Consider the following 19,920-nt stretch of genomic DNA (forward strand, 5'->3'; position numbering starts at 1 on the left):
GATTGTTTCCTGATTTAATTTCAAAACAACTGTACAGACATAAATATCTAGCGCCTTTATGTCCAACGTTTGATTGATTTGAGTCATTTCTACATCTGCTTGTGCAGTTTATTGCAACAAGGGCTTACAAAAACAATAATCAGATGCTGTGGTATCGTTAAGCAGAGTATAATAACTCATATTCGGACCTTAATGAGAAAACATTATGTAAAATGAATAAGGGCTCCCATATAGAAATTAGAAAGCCATCAGGATAGAAAATTCTTAGAAATGTTCCTGTTATTACTTTCCTGTCTATCCAGCACAGCGTGCGGATGTTACAAATGAAACACATTCATGTATGCACGAAATAGAATACTTCCCTGCATCCATATACACATACAGTACATATGCATACTGTAATGACTTATCAAAGCTCCTCGGGACACGAGAAACACACAACCATAAAACAGCCGCCATGTTGTTTACACAAATGTCTATTGTACAATAGTAACATCTATCAGCTAGAAAAATACTACTGCCAGAGTTCCTTAATCATGAAATAAAACAACAAAAATGATTAAACAGCGGCGAATAATTGATGGTGTGTAAGGTTCAAAGTGACAAATCATGAGTTTAGAGGTGGCTCCAAGGACACCTGACCGTCAGCCAATGAGAAGGCTGCAGGGATTGTCATGCAGAACCAGTGTAGAGTGAGGGATGTGACCAAACAATCATTGGCTTCATAAGTGACGTAGAGTTGTCAGTAGAGTCGGTGATGTAATTGACTGACCCTTGCATAAACATTTAGACTGCCCAATGACTGACATGCAGAATAACCGCAAATGTAATGCAACTAACTGGTTCGTGGGTAATATTTGAAATATAAACCAACTCATGGGAGGTAATTGTTGAATCATGATTAGCACTATAGCCAGTGTGGAATGATGAGTAACCATTCAGTGATTGTCATTTAGACAAGCCAGTGAGCGATGACTGGCGTAGCAAACCATTCACTTGTAATGATTGATTTGGAACAACCAATGAGTTATTATCAACCAAGAGCTGAATGATTGACATATAGACTAACAAAAGAAGTGATGCAGACGTACAATTGATGCTTAACGAATAACGTAGACTTCTCAATCACTGAGTGATGTAACCACCTGAGAACTACATGATTCACCAGCAGACTAACCAATGAGTAACCGATGTACCAGCCCAATAGATGTGTCACGATTAACATGTAGACTAACGATTTATCCGACCAATCGCTGCAAATTGACTGAGAGAAGTTAGCCAATAGGAGGTGATGTAACTGAGCAATTGGTGCTAATTGACAGAAGAGAAAAAGATTGATGAAAAATAAACAAGTAGTGAGCGATACCAAACCAATACAGTCGTAATGTTGAGTTGAGTGAGTGGCGTCATTCACCATCGTCTATATACAGTAATCAGAATGAAGTGACAACCGACTAATTGGTGTAATGACCTGTAGTTGAACCAAAAAGTGATATATCCAACAGATCACTGTGTAATACTTTGCAATGATTGGACCAGTAGACCAGCTAATGAAGAAATGAATCATGTAACCTACAGATTGACCAATGTCAATAAAGGTCGTAATGAATTGACCTTAAAATAGTGTGTGACTTGAAAGACAAAAATGAAAAAGTCCACTTGAAAGAACATTTGTGCTTTCATTAGGTGCATGTGTCAATGGGTTGAAATACCATGATTGGTTATATTTAACAGTTTGATGTTTGCCTGAAAAGATGATGAATGAAAACGAAAAAATATGGCACTGCAACCTCGTACACCAACAACCTCACTCATAGCTGCCGTGACCGATAGGCCTCACACACACACACCGATGTACACTATGTTACAAATATATCACTAAACAGAGATACATCAAGTCAACACATGCAGTAGCATCTATGTACACATATGTTGTATAAAAAAATAAACACGTATAAGACTGGATGTGTTACTCATGCAAATAATTGAAATCACACATTTTTTTCTGTCAGTTTGTATAGTAAAAGTTGTCATACCAGGTGGTTTTACTGTAAAAGTGAAAGGAGTCCCAAAAAGAGGGGAAAAAAGCTGAAATAAAGGACCTCAGTTTCACAAATAAAATGTTAAAAGAGTTGTCATGTTTTGTTGTGGACTGGAAAATGTGGACTGTTTCACAGTCCTTGGGTGTCCTCCCGTGGAAAGCAGTCCTTCCAAATGACTTTGAAGTCTTTGAACTGTCTATGGCTAAGCTTGCCCATCTTATCTGTAAATGGCTACCAGGGGTCCGTCAAGTTTTGCAATCATAAGAACAATGACTGGTTTTTGTATTTGGATAGAACCAATGACTTATTCATGGATGGTGACAATGACCACCACAGTATGTTGCCACACTGTCCAGCACTACTACACAGCTGCCACTGAGCAAATTAAATTTAGCCGGTACGTCGATCATAAGGGACACCAAAGTAGGGGACTAGTTAGCACATCTGCTTCACAGTTCTGAGCATGTGCGTTTTCCCCGTCCGTGTGCCGGTTTTCAGGTGGTTGGTTTTCCTAGCACATCCCAAAAACAAGCACGACAGATTAAATGAAGACTCTAAAATTGCAAACGATTGTTTGTTTTTCTGTGCCCCGTGATTGGCTGGAGACCAGTTCATGGTGTATCCTGTCTCTAGCCCAGTCACCTGAGACAGGCTCCAGCACACGTGACCCCAGTGAGGATAAGCAGTATGGAAAATGGATCTCTAAACACATATTAATTAGTCTGTTCTTTAGTTTAAAGTTGGTTCCTCTGGCAGTTTCAGCCAGACCTATGTGACAAGTGTACTTTATCACCGAATCACTTATTTTGGCTTGCAAGTGCATATAAGACTATCTTAAAATGACTTTGACATATTTTCCGCCTATCCAGTTCTCCTGCTCCCTTTGTGACACTTGGGGGAAAGGGGTATGGTGGGTAATTAAAAAATCGTGCACCCAACAGCTGTTCAATGTGGACACACTGGTCATGTCGGAAGATGGTCCCCCCCCACCAGAATGTTTGGAACAATCTGCGTTATGGCCGTAATGTGTTAACGTTCAGTGATTTCCGTACCATACGGCAGTTCTGCAAAAGCACTTCAATTTCCTTATTCAACCTTGACAGATTACCATGACCTGGATGACTGACAATCCACACACATTCTAGCAGGATATTAAATTTTTTTGTACCAGACCATCCACTTAGTCTGTAAATTTAGGCTAAAAGTTAAAAGGATCCATCAAAAGATGCACTTTGAAATGAATCGATGATTTCTTTCTGCACTGTCTGCGCAAAACATGATTTATGCCAGCATGTATTGAAGTTTGTTTGAGCAGATCTATTACCTGATATACGATTTGGAATAAAAGATAAAAATCATCCAGAAAAGATGCACTTCAGACAAACTCAACAACCTGTTCCTGTACTAACTGCACCAAAGCAGAGAGTTAAGAGTTTCAGATCTGGTACCTGGTCAGTGGGTTTAGAGCCAAACAAGCTGAAAAACATGCTTCAATTTTGAACAATTCCTGACACAAGGTGGAAATATGCTAGCAGTTTTAAAGTTCTGTTCTACTACTAGAACCTGGTACCTAGTCAGTAGGGTCAAGCTTAAAACTAATTGTTCAAGTGAGGACCCGAGGTGGAATCACAGGAATAATCATAATCAGGATCCAGTTCAAGTCCAGCTCACCCACTTATATTCATTTGTCTTTTTAGACTCATGGACCCAAGGTAAATGTACGAAATACTGAAAAAGTTGAGGCAAGTAAAGCCAAACATTCAAAGACTGAATGAGCACAAAGTCTAACCAGGTCCAAAGCAAGGACATTGTTCTGGGTTTGAAAGGTTGAGGGGATTTAGTCGGATTTGTGACAGTAAAGATCTTTGAGGGCTTTGAGTTCTTCAATGAGTGTCTTGTTTTGGTTCTCCAGGACAGCCACTCGGTTCTCCAGACATTTTACATACTCCTTCTTCTTTCTGCGACACTCACGTGCTGCCTCTCTGTTGGAAGAGGTTTACAAACAATATTTTTGCAGATGTAATCTAGGTACAGGGTCTACATTTTTGTACCTGTTCTTCATGAGCCGGACCTCTCTCTTGCGGGTGACCTCCTCAGTGGCTCCCTGGGTGGGGAGGGCAGGTGAGGAGGCCATGACCACCCCAGAGGTGATGGTGTTGGCAGGCGCTGCTCGGATTTGGTAGGCTTGGACATCTCCGGACGCAGCTGAGTATGAGGATTTACATAAGTGTCAAGCAAACAGAAAGAGAAAGGATACAGATTTATGTTGTGGGTTATTTCATATTTGAGATTTGATATTGTTTGGTGTTTGTGTAAATCACATTTAAAAAGTTCAACTGCTTGGGATGATGTTTATATAGGTGTTTGGGAATGCATGTTAGGCACACTTTTCAATATGTCTCTTTGAAATTTGATCACTGTTTATAATAAGACAATCATCACTGTCAAATGTGTTTTGGAATAAATGTGTCACAATCTCACATCAAGCTACGCTATATCCAGATCGTACCTTGATGTCATTTGTCCACAACGTAAAACTAAATTCCATTCAAGACATTCAGGGATTTATTTGGACTTTTATTAGGTCTTTCAAATAGGTTACTTTATATAGGTGTAGGGGTGGCCAACCCAGGGCTCTCGAGCTGCTCTCGTGAAGGCATGAAAGCATATCGAAGTTCTGTTTGTCTGATATTGTGACAACAAGCTCAGTGTGTGTGCGCATTGTGTGAGTGAGACGGGAATTTTCAATGGGAGCGTAAGAAGGGGAAAAAAAGGGCAATGCTGACCAAGGAAGAGTGGCTTTACTGTTCCCGCCACCCAGCTCAGCTGTGCAACGAGAGAAGGGAGAGTTAACCCCGAGCAGGACAAACTTGGTGACATGACCGCAGCAGGAAAGGTTGGGACGGTAATTTTGCAAAACTGGCTTTCGCATTGAATGAAAATAGCTCAAAGTTTCCTCGTCAGATTGCGATCTTTTAAGAATATCATTTGTCCATTTCACTCTCTAAATGCCTGAGAAATATGCACAGTCAAACGAAAATATGTGGATGAACACAGGACGTTTTATACCAGTATAATATACCATTATACCAATATATATATATATTTTTTATTTTTTTTTGGGGTGAGCGCACCCGCCAGGCACTCTGCCTTTTTTTTCAGACGTTTATTACATTTCGCATCTTCAAAACGTCACTTGCGATCACGTCACGCTAACATCGACCGAGAATTTCCAAAAGGGACTAAACTTCGCAGTTAGTCACTTTGAAAAATCGCACATAAAAACAGATGCAGTTTAAAAAAATAAAAATGATATGCATATGCATATGATTTAGAAAATTGCAATGGCCAAAAAGCCATACGCTGAAGGGTAATTTATTAAAAAAAAAAAGCTTCAGTAATATTGGTGTAATCTTGGTGTCCTGAAAACAAAAATCTTAAACAAATGGTATCAGACCTTCAACTGTGTCCCCACAATGTTGAACGGAGAATATCGGACATTAGCATTGGTCCTGATTCACAGGTGCATTCAGACCTCCAATCATGTGAGTATTTTAGTATTGCATGAGATAAGAGTTATGTTGTCTGTGTAAGAAAGCACACACAATTTTTATTTTTTAAAATTACTGGCCAGTGGTGTTGGTAATCTGTAGGAGTCGATTTTTCTTGCTATATGTAGGTGTGCGACATTTACAATAAATCTGGCTGAGCAAAGGTATGTGTGTAAGGAGGGAATGATGTCCATGTGTATGATTTGGCTCTTTGATGTGTATGATGTGGCTTTTGCCGTAACACGGTAAAAAATGTGGCTCTTCATTTCCGACTGGTTGGTCACCCCTTGTTTGAGAAATGTAATTAGAGCCCAGTTCAAAATCAAAACATCCCAAGATAATTTTAACAGGAAGGAAAAACAGAGCTGACAGTTTAGGACTACGTAAAAGTATCCGGTTCACCTTGCACTACCACTTGGTTACTAGGAACAAGTATCTGCTGGCCGTCGCTTGTCTGCGCATACTGCAGGATGGTGGCTCCGGGCTGGGCGGCAGTCGCGTTAGTCATAGTAAGTGCCTGCAGGCCCTGAACGCCGTCGGTGCCGTTGTTGGCCAGCTGGATAGCGCCACCCTGCGTGATGGCGACTGTGAGCGACACCGGAAAAATGTTAGGAAGCCTACTAGGCCTGTTATTGTGTCACATGAGTAGAAACTTACTGTACTGGCCACTGCTGGTCTGGTAAATAGGGGTGGGCACGGTGACAGTGGTGATGGCAGGCGTGGCAGCTGCAGCCACATCGTCCTCTGCCTTTTCCTCCTCGATGCGAGGGACAGCCGGTGCATCGGATGAGAGGTCGTTCAGGATTTTCCTGTCATGATAAAAGCAGAGAAATCAGGTGAATTCCTTTTTTTAGGACAAAAACAGGATTCCTCTTTATTTCCTTAAATGTTTGAATAAAAAATAAAATGAAAAAGATTTTGTTTTTTGGTCATAAATCATCACTCGTAAAGCTCTACCTCAACTTTAAAAAAAGATTACACTATTACTTCAGTGCTGTTTATGGCAGTAATGCACAACACAGTGTGTGGAAACTAACCACACCCCCATTTATTGGAACGGGTGGGTCACTTGGCTCCTATACAGAGACTGGTACGCATGCAATGCAGAGTGACCTCCACCACCTTTCTACTGATGCGCATTCCCACCTTTCTGCTGATGCGACGGGATTTTAGTTTTCAAAAACCATAATTTCTCATGTATAATACGCCCATGAGTATAATGCACACCCCAAAGTTTACAGCAGAAAGGTCTTCCACCTCTGTACAATGCACACCCAAACTTTTTATACTTCAGTATATTCAAATGCTATAACTGAAGGTGGTAATTGCCCTTTACATTATACAGTGGAACCTCGATAAAATGGATATCGGATAAAACAGACCATTAAGACGAAACAATGTGTACAAAATTTTTTTCCATTGCTCACTTCACTTAATTCCAGAATTGGACACTGAGAGGAATGAATGGAATGAATGGAACATACTTATTTCAGTGTCACAGATATACAATATGACTAGATCCAACCATAAGACGTACCTGCTGTGCCTGTGCATACGTGGGAACCATGTTAAATGTGGCAAATTTTCAGGCCATCTATTGGACGTGACAGCCATGGTGATGATTGTTCTATCTACTGTCTCCTGTACTGTACATGGACTGCTGTGCAGACAGCAAGAGCACAGCATGTTTTTTTTTTTTTTTTTTTTTAAACAAAAGACGTCTCTGGAGTTTGGAACATGTATTTTTGGTAAAGAAACCCAAAAAAAATGTGTGTGTGTGGTGGAGAGAAATGTTTTGAATTGAACACAAATGAAGCAATGCGGAAGACTGGAGCGTAACCCTGACCCTAAGAGTAGTAGTGGGGTGGTGATTGTTCAACCGGTCATTGTCCATTACACATTTTCTTAAGGCCTTATTTGCCCATTTTACTTTTCATAAATTGTTTTGTAGGTTTTTTAGTTTTTTAAAAAAAAGCTTGAAAATGTCTGAAAGACCTGCATTATGAAAATAGTATACTGGTCTCTTTCATCTACTCCTTGTAACAGGATGAATTGTACATGCGGTAAATGAGGTATTCTGACAGCTCCTATTACATGAACATACACGTGAGGACGTGATCACGAACATACTATTGTCAGCTTAGAACAGGGCATTCAATTGTAACAATGGGGGATGAGCCACATGCTGCTTCACAAAGACTCAAGACAAAGCCAGACGAGTATCTGTCACCTGTAGGATGGTCGGCGCGAAAGGATTTCACGGCGTTTCTGTGAGTCAGTGACGCTGTCCACCGACTCCTGTGAATCCTCGCTTTCGGCGATAGTGGAGATCTACAAGACATACAGTACACACACCAAGAAGGAGATTATTACGAATTCATTTTAATATAAATCAAGTGCTGATACATGCTAAGCTAAATAAGAAAAATAAAATAAAATACGAATAACCTGAAAACGACTATTCTTGTCATGTCCCTGCCTTCCAGTCCTGGCTGGGCGTGGCCAGCTGATTGGGAGGCGCACACCTGCGCCTCATACAATCTGATGAACCCCTGTGTATATATAGAACCGCGGGGACGACTGGTCCTCTGCCAGATCGTCGCATCTCATGCCCTGTTCCAGCACTCCCGTATCTCTGATCGTGAACCGTGTGTACTGACCTCCTTCTGTTCTCCGACCAACCCCGTAAGCCTGACTCCTTTTATACTCCTGCCTGCTTTGATCGATCTCCCGTGTACCAACTCCTGCCTGCCCGCTGACCTGCTCTCTACGCCCGACGCCCTGACTACCGCTGCTGCACCTGACTGCCTGCCCGATCCCCGACCGTGGAACAATAAACGCTTTTCCCGAATTACCTGTGCGTCTCCCGAGTCCTGCATTTGGGTCCACCCTCCGTTCTGATGAGTCATGACAATTCTACATGTAGGTTTATTCTACCAGACAGAAGTTGTTAATTTGAATATTTTTTATTATTTGCGTTCCATACATTTTAGATGTCAAAATATGAAAAACATCGAACAGCTTCAATGAAAAAGTGATTAAAAAAGTTGAATAAGTAGTACAGTATCATAAAAGTTTAAAATTTTTTGGTTTTTATAGCATCAACCTTGTGTTGGTGGGCAGTTGCAGATTGAATCAAAGTACATTGTGTGAGATTTTGACTTGACATCAAAAATATCTACCTTTGGAATAATTTGCCTTTACCAATTTAGTTTTCAACCTTGGTTTAAAAAAAGAAAGAGCAAGTTCATTATATCTGCAAAAAGTGACATCTGCATTTGTGCCAAATGGAGGAGAAGAAAATAAACATGCGCTACAGTAGCTTCATCTTTTGTTCAGAATCAGCTACTTATTTATCAGCTCTCAAAAGTCAAGCAAAAATGCAGCGCTGCATTTTGCAAACAAAACATTGGTTTTGAGGCCTGTTTATACTTATGGCGACTGTGCTGACGTCACTGCGACTATCCCGTGCATAGTTCGCCTTTATAAACTCACGCTCGCAGTTTAAAAATGTGCTGCAGCTCTTCTCCAAGTCGCAATGGCTGATATTGGGTAGGACACCACAGGGTAGAGTTACCCCAGCGGTTTATTAGCCATTTCCCGTAGCTGTTTTTACTTTACTTTCCGGAAAAAGAAGCAAAGCAAAAAATATAGGGAATATGGAACAGTGTCGGCTTGAACAAATGGACCTAAATTACCAGATGATATGTTTAATCATTCTGCAAAATTGACCAAGAAGACGACGGCCATGGTGGTATGTGGAGCAGGTCGGAATTGTGAGTACGTCATCACAACATGTGACGAAAACGGACTAATCACGAGAGATTGTCTCCATGGCTTTCTCCACAAAGCAACTTTTTTTATGTGTGCGAGGTTAAGTTACATGCAAGCTGCGCAGAGGTTCTGCACAAAGCAATGCAGAGGTCACGCAATATAGTGTGGGCGTTGTCCACCGCTGGAGTGTAAAGTGGCCTTTAAATTAAATTGGATAGTTCATGCATGGACAATAGTTTAGATTTCTATTTTGTGAACGTACCTCCATCTGTCTTCTCTTGCATGCATTTTACATTACAGATTTATTAGACTACACCGATTTGATCAGTGATAAGAAGACCATTCATTTGTTATGTTTGTCACATTGTCTCACTGGCATAAATAGATATGTACCGTAAGTTTAGATTTTTTGAGCAATTAAGTGCACAAAATGAATGAGTAATTTAAATATTCATTGTTCTGTCTCGGATCAGTGACTGGTTATCGTTTCTTTTTTTTTCTTGTGATCGTCCCAAAAATCCTGATCTTGTAAACCGTAATTTTAATATTTACTAATTTCATGTTTACATTTATGACAATAAATGTCGTTACTAGTGATTGCAAGTGTGTAGACAAAGATGACAAAACCAAGTGAGATCAGTGGAGGAACCGTATCAAGTAAAACCCCCACTCGATATCCTCGGAGGTGCTAACCCATGCAAAGCTCTAAATTACCTGCACAGCTTGCACTTGTGGGGACTGTATGACGGACGACTGTGCGGCCTGAATCACACCGTGCACTTGGACCGTCTGTCCGTTTGGAAGCTGTACCAGTGTCACTGTGGGACCTGTTGCTGAGCCGTGGCCTGTTGCCATGGATACCTGAAGAAAAAGTACACAAGAACACATGGCTGATAGAAGCTGAACGCTACCTGTTGCAAAGGAATACTATGAAGTTTAACACCCAAGATTCACTGACCATGCCCATTTGTATCGAAAGCAATTGTCTTAGACTTCAACTGTTATTTTAATAGTTCATTTTTCTGTACATGTTGTTTTGATGAATCAATAAATCTGATTTTAAAAAATAATTTTTTTGATTACGATCCCTTTTGTCAAAAACAGGACATTATTTAAAATTGCCAATACAAAAATTGTACAAACAGAATACAGTGTTCCCTCCAACAATGCAGTTCACTTTACGCAACCTGGCTTTTACCCTATTACACCAATTTTTTTTTTTGTGCGTGTAATTTTGTACCGGGTAGCAGGCTTTTTTTTTTTTTTTTTTAAACGGGTTATGAATTTGCATTGTGTTCTGTATTTTGATTCGCCAAGGGATACCCCGCATCGTGCTCTGCGTCCCAATTGGCTAAGAGACTGCAAACCATTGTCAACTGTCCTAAGTATCAGGACTGCGGCTTTATAGAAAGTCACAATACGTTGTGACTGCACTGTGCTGCGGTGGGAGTCCTGGTACTTGGGGCGTCGGCGTCCCCGGAACACCGCTGCCGGACAAGCAACCCCAAGCTCAGTACAGTTCGCAGAAGTTAATTGGCTGTGGTTGTCAAGCGATCAAGTGTTCGTACATCATCCTCTTTCTCAACACTTGTCTGCTTCTTCCTCTTTAACACAAAAGACATACACTGCTAGCATCGAACAATTTTGTGAATTAGGGAAGCTGAACGCATTCTTTACTGTAAGGATGGCATGGAGGAGATTGATTGACCTTCAGGAAACTCCACTGAGCTCTGATGGTCTCGTCCGGCAGCAGGGTTTAAGGGCCACCGGAGATGTGGCAAACCCCTGCGATCACACACCTGAAGTACCTGGGGCTTACAGTGAGCCCAGTGGCATTTCAGTGCACCCCAACAAAGCGTTGCGGCTTAATTTCTTAAACATAATCAAAGTTGGCATGCCTGCTTGTAAGAATATTCTAGCGCAGAAGATAGAAAAATGCCAGCAACGACCCAGAACTGTTTTGCCCTGGCAAGATGACAAGACACCTGCACCAAGGATGCTAAAGCAGAGCCGCACCAACTGGCCAGCGGAACTGTAAAATACGGCAGAATTGCTATGAATAATTTCTTGCGTGTCCAAACCCTTAGATTGATCATTAAAATTAAATGTATTATAATAATATTTTTCTTTTTATAGGAAAACACACACTGTACCGGTCCTGCGTAAGTAGGAAGAAAATCGATGGAACGACATTTATATATTTATTTCTCAAATAAATGTTTTGGCCCCAAACAGGTTTTAATCTTAGATTTCACTCAGAATATGGATAATAAATCATTACTACTGCAATTACTGTACTTGATTTGAAAGACAGTTTGTTTTCCTATAGAAACTCTTTAAAAAGAGTCTGTGCTTTTTAACTTTGCACATATAAGATCTTCATGTCTATGTTATGTTTAGACAGACATTCAAATAGACCTGTTAGTTTTGATAGCTTCATAACGTTATTAAAACCTTTGCACATGACTCTTTGTGATAACGAGTAAATGAAAATGACAGGCAAATGAAGCAATCTTTGCAGTGAGCGGTATCCCACTCCCGCCCACACACACAAACCCTTGTAATTGTGAAAAGATTGTAAGTGACTTCACTCGCAGAAATATCTTTTGGTTTTACAATGACAATGACAGATGTGGCAGCACTGATAATGTTGTGTGTAAAAAGGAAAGCTGTAAGTGACGTGCAAGGAGTTTACCATCTTACCAGACTTTCCAAGATACTGAAGGTGTGGAATAGATAACTCGCACACCTGTAGTCCAAATACGTTGACTGCTCACACTTGCGATTTTAAATGACTAAGGTAGGGTGGTGTCCACATAGGAATGTTATGGCTATTGGCCAGAAACAACTGCATACAGGTCTATATGTGACAAGCATATGTGACACACATGTACAAAATGGTCCTCTGATAACAGTGTGTACTAAGCAGTCAATTACTGTGCGTTGTACCAGGCCACTTTTATCCATCCATCCATTTTCTTCACCGCTTATCCTCACGAGGGTCGCGGGGAGAGCTGGAGCCTATCCCAGCTGTCAACGGGCAGAAGGCGGGGTACACCCGGAACTGGTTGCCAGCCAATCGCAGGGCACATCGAGACAAACAGCCGCACTCACAATCACACCTCGGGGCAATTTAGAGTGTCCAATTAATGTTGCATGTTTTTGAAATGTGGGAGGAAACTGGAGTGCCCGGAGGAAACCCACGCAGGCACGGGGAGAACATGCAAACTCCACACAGGCGGGTCCGGGATTGAACCCAGGACCTCAGATCTGTGAGGACAAAGCTTTACCAGCTCAGCCACCGTGCCACCAGGCCACTTTTAATGAAATGGAATTCGTAACAATAATTGAGACAGTGCCAGAGTTTTCCTCCTTTCTCTCTTTCGCAACTCCAGCTGAAAAAAGGTGATTTTCAAACATTAAAAGCATTTGTGCAAATGCAAGATGAGGAATTTTTTCATCACACAAACTGAACAAGAAGTTTGCATATGCAACGAATTGGGTCACAGTCTTGAGCTCTGCTTATTTGGATTCAACACAAAATATAGTCTGCTTTCGTGAATGACTACAGAAATTGGAGAATATTGACTGTTGAAAGACTGAAATAGGAGATGTTCAACCAGTTCACGAAATGATTAATCATTTTTCAAAATAATCGTGAATAATTTGACTTTAAGATGACTTTGCCAGGTGGCGTGGTGGCTCAGCTGTAAGACTGGGGTTCAAATCCCATCCCCCCCTGTGTGGGTTTTCTCCGGGCACTCCAGTTTCCTTCCACCCCCCCCCCCCAAATATACATTAATTGGATACTCTAAATTGTCCGTAGGTGTGATTGTAAGTGTGACTGTTATATGTCTCTACATGCCCAGCAATTGGCTGGCAATCAATTCAGGGTGTACTCTGGCTCCTGCCCGTTGACAGCTGGGATTGGCTCCAGCATACCCACGACCCCCATGAGAATAAACGGCTCAGTAAATGAATGGATGGATGACTTTGATGCACATGCAATTACCTCAATGTGAAACCGCAACATCTGTAGGAGAACACAGCAACGTTTCTCTTCAGGTTTTTCCCGTGTGTGTAGTTTAACACTGAGGACTCCCTGCCTATGTCCCTTTACGTTTAAACCAATTTCCGCTGTACTTGAAATTGCCACCAATCGAGTTATCCAAATCACCGAAGCCCCAATGGCGTTTGACGAAGTAACGTTCTGCTTCAACTAGGCCTGTCACAATAATTACTATAACGACTTATTCTCCAATAAATAAAATGAACATGCTAATTTTTCCAGCCTTTCAATATAACGTTGTGGCGACTCACATGCTGCTCACGCAGTGATCTGATGACAACTTGGACGGTTTCGCTCTAAAGTGGCCAGTTGCTAGCAGCTAAACTAGTACCTTTTAGCTGCTAGTTGGCTTGTGGACCGGTGGTGGACTGGTATTGGCTTTGCCCAATAATCCACAACCTTGCTCCATGTGCCGTGAGATGATCTACACAACAGAGCCACTTGAGGAAACTGTTAATTGGGTTCAGTAGCCCCTGAGCTATCAAACTAAGGAGCTTAAAAGCTCGGTCAACCACGATGACATTAACATTTTTTTTTAAATAAATAAATAATCACCCAACTATTTGATTGACAGGCTGTCGCCAGCACACCCTCACTCAACGGTGTGGTACAGACATGTTTGACAGAACGTAATGCCTGGATGAAACTGCAAGACAAATTTGGTCTTCCACAATTGCACTATGCCAGACTACATCAATAAAATCTTGTATTCCGATATCACTGCTTCCAGTCTTTTACAATCACGGGACCTTATCTTGTCAACTTAAACGCAACCAGATATACTTGTTACCATTGTAACTCTTCGTGTGTATGACAAGAACAAAAGGGGGAAAAAAACGTGGTGGTGGTAACCAGTGCTCAGGAATAATTTAATTCAAGGATTGGTTGAGGTATATTCAATTACTTTTAATACAATACACTTCGTAAGAAGAACAATAAAATGTTATGAAGAGTCGAAGGCTAGTGCCAGCCCTAATGGCTGTTCTGTCGAATCATGCTCTAAAGTTTTGGTGTGTGTGTGAAGTAATTTAATTACAATCATTTAATTACGTACATTAAGTTAGCACCTACCATGCTGTGTAATGTTGGTTTGACTGGACTTATAGAACACAAGACCAGACTGGAGGAGCAATTTCCAACCTTTATTGAGCCAACGCACATACTTTACTATGGAAAAATCTCACGACATACCAACCAACAAAAATGTCACAAAGAGTGGATTCATCAAATACTATGTGCTTCCTGCTATCTAAGAGAAGACCATTCATTTCTTCTGTATGTCGATGAATACAGATAGACAAATAAAGAGACATTTATTATACATATCATTTCCTGAGGTGGCACGGTGGGATAGTTGTAGAGCATTGGCCTCAGAGTTCTGAGGACCGGGGTTCAAGCCCCGCCTGTGTGGAGTTTGCAAGGTCTCCTCGTCCCTGCGTGGGTTTTCTCTGGGCACTCAGGTTTCTTCCCACATGACCAAAAACATGCCACAATAATTGGATATTCTAAAGTGCCCGTAGGTGTGATTGTGAGTGCGACTGTTGACTGTGTCTATGTGCCCTGCGATTGGGTGGCAACCAGTTCAGGGTGTACCCCGCCTCCTGCCCGAAGCTGGGTTAGGCTGCAGCACTCCCACGACCTTCGTGAGCATTTCCTGAACAATTCAATAAAATTTGAGAATTCCCCTTTGCTCACCTGGAGAGCGTAATGTGCCATGGCACACTGCCTGGGAATCAGTAGACTAAAAAAAATACAACTCAGTATGTATACTCAGTGTACAGTACACAAAAAGTAGAGTAAATGAACAAGTCATTTAAATAGAAACATTGTGCCATCTTGTGATAGGATCGCTGCTTGTTTTTTTCTGAACTTGCTGATGGGCCCCAAAAATCCTGATCGTGTAAAGCCATTTTTTTCCCATTTAAATTTTATAGGCTTTTAGAAATTACCTGTGCCAAGGTGGCAAGCTGTGCAGGTGTGATTTGCTGCTGGTTTTCAGCTTCGGCAGACTCAGCCGTCTGCTGAGCCTCGGCCGCTGCTGACTCCATCTTCATCGGCTGAGCTAGGGTATGAAGAACACAAGCATTCGGCATTTAAATAGAAGACAAGAATAAAACCATCCACCCTTTTTCTGTATTGCTTATTTGTCCATGTTAATGTGGCAGCAGTGGAAGTCACTGATGGTGTAATGGTAAACACGCCTGCCTTTGGTGCAGGCAGTGTGGGATCAATTCCCGCTCAGTGATGGTGTCGGTATCTGCCCTCCGACTGGCTGGCGACCAGTTCAGGGTGTAGTCTGCCTTTGCCTGAAGTTAGCTGGGATAGGCTCCAAACCTCTCCCCGGATAAATGGATAGGGGTTGCGTCAGGAAGGTCATCCGGCGTAAAAACTGTGCCAATCAACTATGCGCCTTCATCTGCGATGACACGCTGTGATGACCCCTAATGGGACAAGCCGAAAGAAATACACAGGGATGAGAATGACCAATTTGGAAAAACACTAAAAATGTCTGTTGATGGGGGCTTGAGTTTCCTCTTGGATATTTTATGCTCCTATCGGAACAGAGAGTGCACAGCACTTTGCCGGGAATGTCCACTTTTTGTATGTGTTCAGTTAGACATGTTGATACTGTTTTCGGTCCTATCTGCACGGTTACATTTTTTTCAAGCCATGCCCGTCTGAAACAATTTTTTATTCCAGCATCTTTGTCAATTGCCCTCACTTGATCTTCATCCTTTTTTTCTAACATTTTCACCATCGTAAAACTTTGAACACACCGTCGCTCAGTTCGCGCTAAGTCCCACGCACCATTACTTGGCTAACTGACAAGTTTCACTGCAATTTCTGAGAACACATGTACATGGCAATGGTGAAACTCGATTAACCACAGATTGGATCGTTATACTGTATAACTCTGTTGTCCAATCGAGTAATCTGCCGCAAACAAGTTTTAATGTTTATGTCGCAAAATGCAAATATTTACGCTACTGAGCAAGTTAGAAGTTAGAACGGCATATGATAGTCGTGGTTGTGCTAGCTAGCACTAAGCTGAACTTGCAGCTCGGAGCCCACCACTGAGAGGCAGGCGCACAATACCCTAACCCCCCCACTCGAATTTTTCTCAACGGATTTGCTTTAATCTCGAGAATGGTCATTTTGGTCTGAAAAAGTCAGAAATCCGCCGATCGGTGGAAAATTCTCATCCCTGAATACAGGGTGGCACCGGCGATCCCAGCAGTCTTACAGTGAGAAGCGAGAAACACCCTCAGGGCTCAAGACAATGATCAAATTAGTCACATTTGCTACCTTTTTTTCAGCTTTGTCATTTAATATTTCGTGTGGTCACACTTGAAGTCCACGCGAGTGCATCTGATTGGCTGCCTCCTGCAACATAACTTGCAACTTCTCCCGGGTAGGAGACGCACTACTATCCACAGTGCTAAATACTCTATGCACATCGTGTCTGGCCTTGACGTATCTAGGTTGTCACTGGCCTACTTGGGTTAGTAGAAATTGACAAATTTCACTGGATGAAAATGCCCCCAAAATCGATTTTTGGCTTCAGACTGAAATACTTTTATTACGGAAACATCCCTTTGACAAGATTTTGTGATGAAATAAAGAAAAACAACTACCGTCTCCCACTTAGACTGCTCCAAGTGGCCACTTAAAAGCGTCACTGAGGGAATTAAGAATAAAGTAGTGATTATTCCTCGAAGTGGTAACAAATTCCTTGTGTGTCTTGTAACATAATTGCCCCAAAAAGCAGATTCTAATTTGGAACATGTTCACTGGAGTACTTCTTTTTTTGTTAAATAACATTTACAAAACATGAGCAATCACCTCAGCTGAACTACTCGTGAGTCAGACAGCATGCAGCTTGAAAAATACTGGTAAGAATTTGTCTTCCCATTGGATGTCACCTGCAGCTTTTCTTTTTACACACCACATTAGTGCAATAAGCTTATACTACATTTGTCATGGGAATGGGGGGGGGGGAGGTGACATCACACATGATAATCTCAAAATTGTGAGAGCAAGTGCATGGGGGGGTACCCCCCCCCTTTTTTTTTTAAATAAATTTGTTTTCTCAGCCACCCCCAAAAAGGCCCACCGTTACGTCTGGACAATGGGATGTCCTAGTCTAGTAAAATTAGGGAGACTAAATTGGCCAATTACTAAATATCACATATTGGCTTTGGCCATTTTTTTTTCAAATCCAAAGGCAGTTAAACAATTTAAAACTGGTTACACTTCTGGGAAGTATTTCTTTAAATTTTCAGTTAACTTTAAAAGGAATTCTACTAATCATGGAACTCTTTCTACTGTGTTTATGTCTGAACCGAAAACAAAAATATGTGAAAAATAAAATCTCAATTTTGGAAAATGTTATTAACTGGAGAAAATTTAAGGCTGCGATTGGCTGGTGACCAGTCCGAGTTGGACCCCGCCTCTCGCCCAAATTCACCTTAGACAGGTGACAGCACGCTTGCAACCCCTGTGAGGATAAATGACATGGAAAATGGATGGAAAACATCAGTATATTTGTTGGATTTTTCACTTAACTTTAAAAGACATGCGCTTAAGCCTGGGATCTCCCTGAATTTTCATTCCAACTTTAAGACAAATGTCTATTAACTTAGACCAAACATTTGAACAAAGCGCTGGAGTTTGTGTTCAGATTTTGATGCAAATATTTTACCTTTTACTATAAATTAATATCACCTGCTAATATCAGTTATTGCCGTACTTGACTACTACTAATAATACAAAGGTCTCGCTAAATGAATATATAATCAGGCACACCAAACATGGAGTTGGGATTCACACGTTCAGTGAAAATAAGTGGGGGCTGTGTGCATTGTTGTGTTGTGATTGCTATCACACGCAACAATTTTCTATTACTGTATACTGTACATGTAGTGACTTGTGTGATGGTAATGGAGGCGGTGAGCTCACTCTTTGCGTGACTGCTGTGAGCGACATGATTGGCTTTGCGGATTTCTCCCTCGACTTTTCAAAAAAAAAAAAATAATAAATTGAGACGAGCATCATCATCACCACTGCCACTCTCCAGGCGGCCACATGGCCAGCTCGGGCGACGCCCCCTCGGCCACCACAGTCCCGACCGCCCCGTCGGTGTCCGAACCGGGGCAGCCCCGAGAGATCCTTTTCACTGGAGCACAGGACCACCCGAACCGAACGAACAATTTCGGTTGATTAAACTGTGTGGAAGTGTGAATGTGTTTAGCAAATTTGTCCAACGTGAGGAATTTATACAAAAAAATAAATATAATGGAATTTGCAGTAAAAAAGCGGGAACCTGACAGCCAAGCTAGCTTGGCTGTTAGCACACAATGCTAGCATCTTAGCTGCAATGCAAACAAGGCATCAAGATGCTTTCCATTCATTCATAGCATATAAATTCATATGGGTCCATTCTCCCACCGAAGCAGCCGCAGACAGCCCCTCCCTCGATCTCGCTCCAAAAGGGGGGAAAAAACACACCACCGAGCCGCCATGATCTCTTTGTTTCCTTCGGGCCGAACCTGACCAACACCGAACATCTTCCACCGTGCCACCTTCCTGCCGCCGTCCTTACCGACACACGCTCCTTTCACTTCTTCTCTCCCCGGTCGGGACTCCGTCCGGAGCTCCACTTTTATTGTGGCCGCCCGCCGCCGACACGTAAGAGGCCGCGTCAGGCTACACCTCCGCCGCGTCACCGCCGACAACAAGACAGATTGGAGCGAAGAAGGAGCGAGCAGATGGCGACGCTGTCCGGAACTTGCCGAGGAAAAGCGGAAGAAGACGAAGGCAGGCGAAAAAAGACGCTGTGACGCGGGTCAAGCCGAAGAGTCAATTTGCGCCTTTTGTCCTAGTAAAATTGGCACTTTTTCTGATGGATTGCCAATAATTTATGTGACTCAAAGTCCATGTTATATTTCATATAATTATGTGTAAAATGTATATAAAGAAAGGATTCGTTCAACAAATAAAGTAGATCATACTCATTGTTGCCTTTAGAGGGAAGCAAAAGACCAATTTCACATGAGATTAGATTCAATAGACAAGGTAGGTAGGTGGAAAGTTTGTCAGACTCATCTCCACACACAGATTGAGCTAAGGTGTCTTCTTGGACTCTTTTCTTCTCTGGAGTTGCCTACATTGAATCACAATCAGCTATATTGGCCAAGTGTGTAAAAACACACAAGGAAATTTTCTCCGGCAGTGGGTGCCACCCTGGTACGACATTCATTCAGAACAAAGAACAAGGAACAAGAGACATTTCTGTTTATAGGAACTATTCCTGATAAGAGTTGTGCAAGATGTAAAATCTTCTTCATCTGGAACAGGTAAAAGCTAAGTGTGTTAACGTCCCACATTGTTTTAAGCTTGAACAGAGCGCCCTGACCAGACCAGTGGAATGTCAATTGTGGAAAGGGAGCATTTTAAAATGAAAAAAAAAAAAAAAAATATATAT

The 19,920-nt window shown here is 41.8% G+C and overlaps 1 protein-coding gene and 1 non-coding gene across 7 annotated transcripts; one reads left to right on the top strand and one right to left on the bottom strand.

The window, feature by feature from the left end:
* On the bottom strand, positions 1–19,309 carry creb1b (cAMP responsive element binding protein 1b). 6 transcript variants are annotated; one of them, XM_061841864.1, is made up of 9 exons: positions 19,039–19,309; positions 15,642–15,877; positions 15,386–15,498; positions 10,082–10,228; positions 7,824–7,924; positions 6,251–6,402; positions 5,996–6,178; positions 4,094–4,247; positions 1–4,024 (listed from the first exon to the last, which is right to left on the bottom strand). In XM_061841864.1, exons 3-9 carry the CDS (start codon positions 15,488–15,490, stop codon positions 3,880–3,882), a joined length of 987 nt encoding a protein of 328 aa, XP_061697848.1. In that variant the 5' UTR covers positions 15,491–15,498; positions 15,642–15,877; positions 19,039–19,309; the 3' UTR covers positions 1–3,879. The 6 variants fall into 6 exon arrangements, with proteins under 6 accessions (XP_061697848.1, XP_061697850.1, XP_061697849.1 ...); XM_061841866.1 differs by lacking the exon at positions 19,039–19,309 and adding an exon at positions 18,885–19,003; XM_061841865.1 differs by lacking the exon at positions 19,039–19,309 and adding an exon at positions 18,945–18,963.
* Positions 15,611–15,682, top strand: trnaq-uug (transfer RNA glutamine (anticodon UUG)). Its single transcript has one exon. It is a non-coding gene; the product is annotated as a tRNA-Gln (tRNA).
* Positions 19,310–19,920: the final 611 nt, after the last annotated feature.

This window comes from Syngnathoides biaculeatus, chromosome 14 (genome assembly GCF_019802595.1).
Source record: "Syngnathoides biaculeatus isolate LvHL_M chromosome 14, ASM1980259v1, whole genome shotgun sequence".
Lineage (NCBI taxonomy): Eukaryota > Metazoa > Chordata > Actinopteri > Syngnathiformes > Syngnathidae > Syngnathoides > Syngnathoides biaculeatus.

What these genes read in the sequence shown, in the direction of transcription:
- creb1b (XM_061841864.1), bottom strand. Translation starts at nt 15,490, where the DNA reads ATGAAGATGGAGTCAGCAGCGGCCGAGGCTCAGCAGACGGCTGAGTCT. An exon ending in CACAAGTGCAAGCTGTGCAG is followed by an intron (nt 7,925 to 10,081) that starts GTAATTTAGAGC and finishes TATGTCTTGTAG; the next exon opens with ATCTCCACTATCGCCGAAAG. An exon ending in TCGCGCCGACCATCCTACAG is followed by an intron (nt 6,403 to 7,823) that starts GTGACAGATACT and finishes TTATCATGACAG; the next exon opens with GAAAATCCTGAACGACCTCT.